Consider the following 8605-nt stretch of genomic DNA (forward strand, 5'->3'; position numbering starts at 1 on the left):
TTCAATTTTGTTTCATTGGCTTGGGATAATGTTTTCTTTGTTTTTTCAAAATATTTAGAAGGTATTAATCCCTCTTGTATATAATTCAAATCCGCTCCTGTATCTAATAGGGCAATTGTAGTAAAATAGAATTATTGATTAATTAAAATTGTTATTTCAACATACCATTTTTGAAAGTTTATCTTATCAAGAATATTAATAAAATTGTCTGTTTCATCTTTTATAACTAATATTGAACATTTTCCTTATTCTATTTTATGTTCTTTATCATGAAGATTTTTTTTTGTTTTTCTTTATTTTTAATAATATAATTTCTTGTAATAATTGTTCATTTGAAACTTCTAATTTAAGATTGGATGTTTTTAAATTTCTAATTTCTTGTTTTATCTCATTGATTTCTTGTTGTATATCTTGAATCGTAATTTTCTGTTTGTCAGTTTTAAATCTTCATTTTATTTCTGAAAAATTGTAAGGTGTTAAGGATGACGTTACTAAAGTGTTTTGATTATTAAAAGTATTTTTTAGCTTTTCTAATTAATCTTTTCTTTCTTGAGGGTTACTGATTTTGTTTATTATTTATAATATAATGTCTTCTTGTTTTAAAAGTACATTAATGGTTTTGTTACAGATACAATTATCCTTATATAGACAATTACAAATTTGTACTTCATCTTCTTCTGATTCACTATTAGAAGATTGTTCTGAAAAACTTGATTATTTGAATTGATAGATTTCTTCTTCTTCTTAAGAACTATCTTCCTCTTCACTTGAATGTATTATAAAGTATCTAATAATTTTTCTTTTAATGCTTCGGATATATCTAATTCATTAATATGTTGCTTGACTTTACAATTTGATTTATAATGTCATACTTTTCTGCATTTATAACAAACAATCTGTTTTTTCTTTTTATTAGTCTTTTTAAGACTTTTTAGTGGCTTATTATATGTTTGTTTATCTTTTCTCTTTTTATAAAGTTTTTTGTACATTCGTTTTTTATTAGAATAATTCTTATAAACTCTTTTTCCTTTTTTTGTGTCTTCTTGAAGGAGCTAATAATGGAGTATAACCAAATTATTCACAAAAGGTACCTAATTCCTTTCTAGCAAATTTCTTTTCTTTCTCCATTTGCTTCTTTAATATTAAATCGTTGTACATAGTTAATCCAGTTCTATTAATTTTACTTATTATATCATCATATGTGAGATTATGAAAATCAATAGTATCATCTGCTCTTAATAATGATTCTCGTACCTTTTGGGCGAAGTAATATGGAAGTCCGGCTATGAACTTTTCCTTCCAGTATGGCTGTTGGCAATCATTTTTTATTATAACTTTAGTTAGAAATACATCTTTATACAAACGGAAATCAAATAATTGAGGGCATTTTAGATTAATCAATAAATCACTAGTTCTTTTTTTGAATTGAACCGGATCACCAACAGAGTGTTTAGTTAATGCATATATTAATGTGTTTACAGCATTTTCTAAAGATAAATCATTTTCTGTTTTAATCACTTACATGTTTTCATCATATTTATAAGCAGTTAATATTCGTGACCTTTCTTCATATGAAATGAACCCCTTTATATAGACACTAGAACAGTACAAAACAGTAACTCTAACATGAACAGTACTATATATAATAACATGTAATTCTAATGTATAAGCATTAACATATAATAACATATAATACTAATGTATAATAACATTAATTTGTGCAATGATTTATTTTTTCAATTTTGGTTATGTTTTAATAAAATTAAAATTGAAAAAATATTTTTTAAAAAAATTGAAAATTGAAAACCCAAATCTGATTAGTGAGAGTTCAAGATCGTCAAATTGAAATTTTAAATGGACTAAGAAAAAAAATCTAATAAAAAAATCCAAATCCGACTCCGCTCCAACAAGTTGAAGTCGGAGTCAAATTGGAGACTATATGAATCGGAGTCAGAGTCAGAGATAGGGCACTCCGACTCCAACATTATTAGTGCTAAGCCCTACATTCAAGAAATGGGAGGGCAGCTCCCTTGAATCATGCATCTCCAGGTGACAAAAAGAGCTTTCATTTCCAATTGTAACCCTATATTTGTGTAGGTAATAATTCATAATATTTTTACGGGTTTTGCTAGTCATTATTCTCACACATCACATATCATATACTATATTTTTTTAAAAAAATTTGATTTTTAGTTTTATTCTTTCTAATTAATTGAATTATTTTACTCATCATCTATATATTACATATTTGATAAAAAAAAAAAATTATATATAACGTGTTGCATAAAGATGATGGGCAGAATTTTTCTACTTTCACTGATTTTACTCCATACACTACCGATTTAATATTCCTCAAAAGTCTACATTTCTGAACTACACCCAAACATTAGAATATACCTAAACTTTCCAATTTTTACGGTTTTTTTTTTTTTTTTAGCAATTTCAGTTCCACTCTGGAGTATGGACGTGACACACAATTTGGGTGCACGTGCACCACCAAACAAACCAGCAAGGGGGTAGTTGGGGCCTTAAATTTGGTGGTAGTTAGAAATTATAAGCTAATTCCTTCCCTTACAAAAGCATGGGAAAATCTCTGCTCCCCTCTTCAGGCTATTATTCATTGTTGCTCGAAAAATGGAGAAGAAGATGAAGATACTATGCCTCCATGGATTCAGGACCAGCGGGAGTTTCCTCAAAAAGCAAATTAGCAAATGGGATCCTTCTATCTTCGCTCAATTCGACCTGGTATGTTATGTTAACCCACTTAAAATCTCTTGCTTACCAGCAGCTTTATGCGTTTCTGGATTTCTGGATTTTTCATGTCAATTGAAGTAGAATGGTTCTCTTTGCTCGAAGAAACCGCAGCTATGGCTGGCAAGTGTTAAAAATCTGACTTTTAGGCAGATACGTTGAAATTGACATTAAAGAGCTTTATTTATCACATACACAGGTGTTCCCAGATGGTCTTTTTCCTGCCGGAGGAAAATCCGAGATAGAGGGCATCTTCCCACCACCTTACTTCGAGTGGTTCCAGTTTGACAAGGTAAACATCTCTCTGCTGCTGTTTCTAATTGTTGAGAAATAATCCACGGTCTTGAGTTTGTTTATAAGAAATAAATAATCGTCTTTTGTAGAATCGATTTTATGAGATGAATTAGATTCATGAATTTCTTCATAGTATTAGAGTTTGCCACAAGACGAATGTGGGGGCTACACTACTTATCTCGTGACAAAGATTAGGAAAAATGCTGGCCTGCATGAAGGAAGGTATTGAGGAATAATCCCATATTACTTGTGGACAAGGTCTTAAGCCTGTTTATAAGGAATGAGCAATCTTGTTTTGTAGAATTGATTTTATAAAATGAGTTAGATCTATGAAACTTTTTACAAATCAGAGGAACCGAGACAAGGATGCATATTTTTTTATTTGGCAAAGATAAAAAAAAAAACAAGTATATATAATCCCATTGCATGTCTTTAATGATGACCTTAATTAATTGATTAATTTCAGGACTTCACTGAGTACACAAACTTGGAGGAATGCATCTCTTACTTGTGTGATTACATAACAAGAGAAGGTCCTTTTGCTGGTTTGCTTGGATTCTCTCAGGTATGCATCCAAGCTTGTAATTACATCATTAATTTACAAAACAGAGAGTTTTATAATTTGACGTACAACTTTCCCCTTCTCGACCATTTGTTGGAACCTTCAAAGTTTTCAAACTGCTGCCACATCCCAATAAGTTCCATTGTTTCTTGAATGACTCTAATCCATTCTACTACGCAGGGTGCAACGCTATCAGCCCTTCTGCTGGGCTACCAGGCACAAGTAAGTCTTAACTCTCACTCTATCTTGTCACTCAAATTCACTACATTATATTGAAAGCATAAGTGGGAAATCAGGGAAAGCTGCTGAAGGAGCATCCACCCTTTAAACTGTTCGTATCAGTATCAGGGTCAAAATTCAGAGACCCAAGCATATGCGAGGTAGCCTACAAAGATGCCATCAGGGTCAAATCTGTACACTTTATAGGAGAGAAGGATTGGTTGAAACTGCCTTCCCAAGAGCTTGCTACCGCTTTTGACAACCCTCTCATCATAAGGCATCCCCAAGGCCATACTGTCCCCAGATTAGGTTGTTTAATCTGCTCAATCCTCTTTCTCAATCTCTGTTTTTATTTTGTAAGTTTGTGTGTGTGTGTGTAGCACTGAAGTTTTGGCTGCCTGACTGATCTGGGTGTAATTGGCAGATGAGGTTTCCACAGGGCAGATGCGCAACTTTACAGCAGAAATCATCCGAGAGAGCATTGAGAAGAAGCATGAACTGGAAAACGGGGAGGTAAAAGTTGATTCCGAGGAGAAAAAGCCAGAAGAAATGAGTAAGATCAATAACCAAGAAAAGAGTGCAATGGACATAAACAAGAGGGAACTCGAAATTGCCGAGGCAGTCCAGGCCTGAAAATCTCAAACCTGAAAAATAAGTGTGCTCTTTCCAATAGTTTTTAGCTCAAATCAATGGATCCAGATAGGTTTGTGTTTGGTGAATGCGTTTTGTTTGGAATGGATTGTCCTCGACTGATCACATGCCTTCCATATATAAATACAATGAATAAAATGTAACAAAGTATTGTAACAAAAAAAAAATCCGAGCAATGTGCCTTGCAAAGGTTTGATGGAGATATTTCAGATGTGTTGTGGGTCTGAAAACAAATCCTACAAACTGTGTTGTCCATTGTTTTATGGAGAGATTTTAGCAGTAAACCGTTTATATACAGTTTATCTGCAGCAGTATAATTATTTTTCCCGTTTGATCTACTCCAGCACTCCAATAGCGCCCAGTTCACTTGATCGATGTGCCCACGTCTTGCTCTGGTAGATCAAGCTCCTAAATTTAATAGAATGTAGAAAATCATCTCAGAATTCGTATAAATGATTCAATACAGGCCATTACGATTTAAGCTGAATAACATGGGCAAAAATAATATAATAAGCAGAAGCTGAGAATGATGAGACGCATCCCAATATTGATAATCTAGCACAAAACATATGCAAACACAGTGGGATAAGAGAAGAGGAAAAATCAAGAGAAGAGAAGGCCAGGAAGAGAGTAGGAACGTGCGGGTATAAGGTGAGGGCGCGGGGGAAGCTATGAAGAAATCATGCTTGGAGAAAAGGGGTTAGGTGAGGGGGAAGCTCCTGAGACATCACGTTTAATCTGTTTTCCTCAGCAGTCTACTCGGCTAAACATCAGGTTTAAGAGTGTAAGTTAGCATTTGACCGAGATTTAAAGCAGCCATGTTGCGCGCAGTACTACACATACAAGCTATCTGTGACGTTTATATCGGCATGCATGCAGTATGCTCCGGTCCTTTTCTATTTCTTACAAGCTATGCTCTATTTCAACCTCCTTACGCTCTGTTTGGATAGTAGAATGTTCTATTATTTAATATTTTATTATTATTTTTTATCTATTTTTTTTATTATTCATTATTATTTAATATTTTATTATTACTTTTTTTATTTCTATTCATGGAATATCTAAGACCACTTCGTTACTTAAACGCAACTTCAATAAATTCCCTTTAGGCCATAGAAGCAGTCCAGCTGCAGCAACACCTTTTGAGAGGAACCAATTTCAGCAAACATAAAGCTTTTTTGTTTGTAGGTCTTTACCAAAAAGCTTTATTAATTAAATAGTCTTGCTATGTACTCTGCCGCCGGAAGCATACCGATGAAGTTACTCCATTGATGTGGCCTTATCACGTGATGGCCATGTCATTAACTCTTTTTAAAAATAAAAAAACAAAAATCAAAATACGGAATCGCTGCTTCTCCAATTGTAACGCTCTAAACCCGGGTAGCTCGAAAAATTACTACCTGTCACTTATAAACATGTTTCCCAACGCTACTACAATAAATCTCCAAAAAAAATAAACTTTATTAGCAAAACTCAATCTCATGCCTTCTAAATAACACCTTGAAAAATTTCACAAAATTATTACCGCAACAAAAAGAATAAACTAAGGAGTCCACAATCTCCCGGTAGTCATAATAGCCAAACTGATAATTTCATAAGTCTTACTAAACCCAAGTTATAATTAAATCTAAGAAACATTAAATCTAAAGGACATTAAAATTCCAAGTTATAATTAAATCTAAGAAACATTAAATCTAAAGGACATTAAAATTCCTTCTTTTAACATCCTCTCATCAACTTAATCATGCTCACCAATCTAATCCAGGTCCTCAGTTGGACTTTTCACATCATCTGAAAATATTATGAAGATAGGGGGTAGTTATCAACAACTCAGTAAACAGAGGACATATGCTAGTGTGCAAATATGAGCATTTACAAAGTACATTATGCAGAACAAAATATTTTACAGAGTTATCATGCAGAGCAAGACATGTTTTCAAAAGTAACAGAGCGATGGTTTTAAGACAAGTAAAACCCGTAGTACTTTGGCATAACATAAGTTGAGTATCATCATCATATCAAAACAGAGCATCACACAGAGCAGAGACCATGTTTCACCCCCGCGGTAGGGTTGTGCTAACCCTGGTGGCCAAACCGGGCAGAGACAGAGGTGAAATCTTTCCTTTATTCTTCTCATAGCTCCGAGTGTGCACATAAGAAAGACCACAATAAAACCACTTTGTTTCCAAAGTGGGTGCACTCAGAGACAAAGAAGTTGGTACCAACCAAAACAGAGTAGAGCATAACAGAGCAGAGCAGAGCAAAGCAGAGACAGTCAGATACAAAAATCAGTACACCATGCCAAAGGTTTTCAGATGTTATATCAAAATAAAATAGAGTACCAAAACAAAATCAGATCATTTGCACATACTGAAAACAAAAGCCAGAATATCTTTCAAAATAAATGCACAATTTTTCAGATTCTCAATATCGCTCTTTTCAGATTTCAGAGACCGCATGACAGAATTTAGCTTGTCTACACAATGCATGTCAGAAAATATTTTTCCTTCCCCACACAGATTTCATAAGTAATGCAAATAAGTGATCGAGGTTGGTTTTGTTTTCCCAAATTCTCATTTCATCACAAAGTATGCAAGTTTTCATAAAGTCAACCTCAATCTTATGAACTCGTATAAAACCTAGCATAGGAACCCCGCTTACCTGACTCCTGCAGCGTATTATCTATGCCTTGAATTCGACTTCTAAAATCTCGTCACCTATTGATAGAAGATAAATATATACTGAGTGTTAAAAGACAATTGACACAACTTCCATCTAAATAATTAAAACCCATAATCCCAAATCATATTATAGCAAAAACAACTCACTAAGACAACCATATAGTAATCTGGACAGCCCCGCACTTCAACCCAAAATACCATATACTAATTTTGATATTGTCCTATACGCCCACCAAAACCAATGTCAACTCAAATAATCAATAATTCACACTCATTTCAACAGCTCATAACCCCAAGCAACCACCAACAATTTAACCAAAACAACATTACACAATTTCAAAACTCCTCCCACACCACCTCGTCAAACCCAATAGCCACCCTTTATAATTCTTCTTCAACAACAAAACACCATCAGATTACAAAACCCCCAAATTTGATTATAAACAGTAGAAATTTTCCAATGATCATAACATCAAAAGCCACGAATTCACACCATGAAAAAGGAATGTAAAACAGCACTCGCTTTCCTTACCTGTTTGACAGAGCTCGGCGTCAACACTATGGCAAGGAGGTTAACCACTTCGCAGACGGGAGAGAACAAAAGAGAAGCGAGAGTGGGTGAGCGTCTAAAAGCCAAACCACCAGTAGGGAGAAAACGCAGCAACACCACCTGGAAAAACCCCACACGGCAGCGCATTGAAACAGAGGATAAAATGAAGAAAAAATAAAATAAAAATAAAAGGAAAGGTGTCGACTTGAGAGGAAATGAAGATACCTGAAGATGACGACACTGCGCAAGAGGGAGAGGAGAGACGAGTTTGAAGAGAGAAACGCTAAACTGCAGTGATGGAGGAACGCGAGAGAGAGACGTCGACTTTGAGAGAAAACCCGAAAGTTAGGGAAAAGAAAATGGAGAAAAGTTAGGGCATGGAATTCGGACTCACGAAAACAGACCAAACGAAAGGAAAAGATGAAATCGGGAAGTGAATGTGAGTTACGTGTGAGAGAGACGTTTGAATGAGGGAAACCTAGAAAAGAAAAGAAACCGAAAGAGATAGAGGGGGAGAAGGAATCGGGGAATTGAGGACGAAGGGGAACTTACCCCAAAACGGCGCCGTTTCACACTCCTCCAAGGAAAGGGCTGGGCCTTTGCGCACGATCCGGGCCTCACAAACCTTGGGCCTTACACCAATTCAATGGGGCCGGCAACTTCATCGTTACACTTCAGGCGGCATAGTCAAATATCAACTCAAATATCACAATTATAAATAATTCAGAAATTCCATAAAATATTCATTTACTCAAACCAACTATCTATGTTCCTTCATAAAGACAATAAAGAAATTCTCAATAAAATAAATTGAAACTCTCCAAAAGACTCAAAAATATCCTTAACTCATCAAATCAAAACAACTGAAAATAACCAATTTACTAACTAAGACTCTCA

At 34.5% G+C, this 8605-nt stretch overlaps 1 protein-coding gene and 1 long non-coding RNA gene across 2 annotated transcripts; one reads left to right on the forward strand and one right to left on the reverse strand.

Annotated features, from left to right (window-relative positions):
• Window positions 1-2566: 2566 nt before the first annotated feature.
• On the forward strand, window positions 2567-4794 carry LOC121264482 (dihydrofolate reductase-like). The gene is made up of 6 exons (XM_041167671.1): window positions 2567-2745; window positions 2951-3043; window positions 3512-3610; window positions 3788-3829; window positions 3904-4135; window positions 4251-4794. Exons 1-6 carry the CDS (start codon window positions 2635-2637, stop codon window positions 4457-4459), a joined length of 786 nt encoding a protein of 261 aa, XP_041023605.1. The 5' UTR covers window positions 2567-2634; the 3' UTR covers window positions 4460-4794.
• Window positions 4795-7143: 2349 nt separating this feature from the next.
• LOC121264483 lies at window positions 7144-8229 on the reverse strand. Its single transcript, XR_005940505.1, has 3 exons — window positions 7934-8229; window positions 7691-7828; window positions 7144-7194 (listed from the first exon to the last, which is right to left on the reverse strand). It is a non-coding gene; the product is annotated as an uncharacterized LOC121264483 (long non-coding RNA).
• Window positions 8230-8605: the final 376 nt, after the last annotated feature.

This window comes from Juglans microcarpa x Juglans regia, chromosome 5D, assembly GCF_004785595.1.
Source record: "Juglans microcarpa x Juglans regia isolate MS1-56 chromosome 5D, Jm3101_v1.0, whole genome shotgun sequence".
NCBI lineage: Eukaryota > Viridiplantae > Streptophyta > Magnoliopsida > Fagales > Juglandaceae > Juglans > Juglans microcarpa x Juglans regia.

Excerpts from the sequence above, each read along its gene's own strand:
- LOC121264482 (XM_041167671.1), top strand. The coding sequence starts at position 2,635 with ATGGAGAAGAAGATGAAGATACTATGCCTCCATGGATTCAGGACCAGC. Across the intron at positions 2,746-2,950 it reads TCTTCGCTCAATTCGACCTG|GTGTTCCCAGATGGTCTTTT; the intron begins GTATGTTATGTT and ends TCACATACACAG. Across the intron at positions 3,611-3,787 it reads GTTTGCTTGGATTCTCTCAG|GGTGCAACGCTATCAGCCCT; the intron begins GTATGCATCCAA and ends TCTACTACGCAG.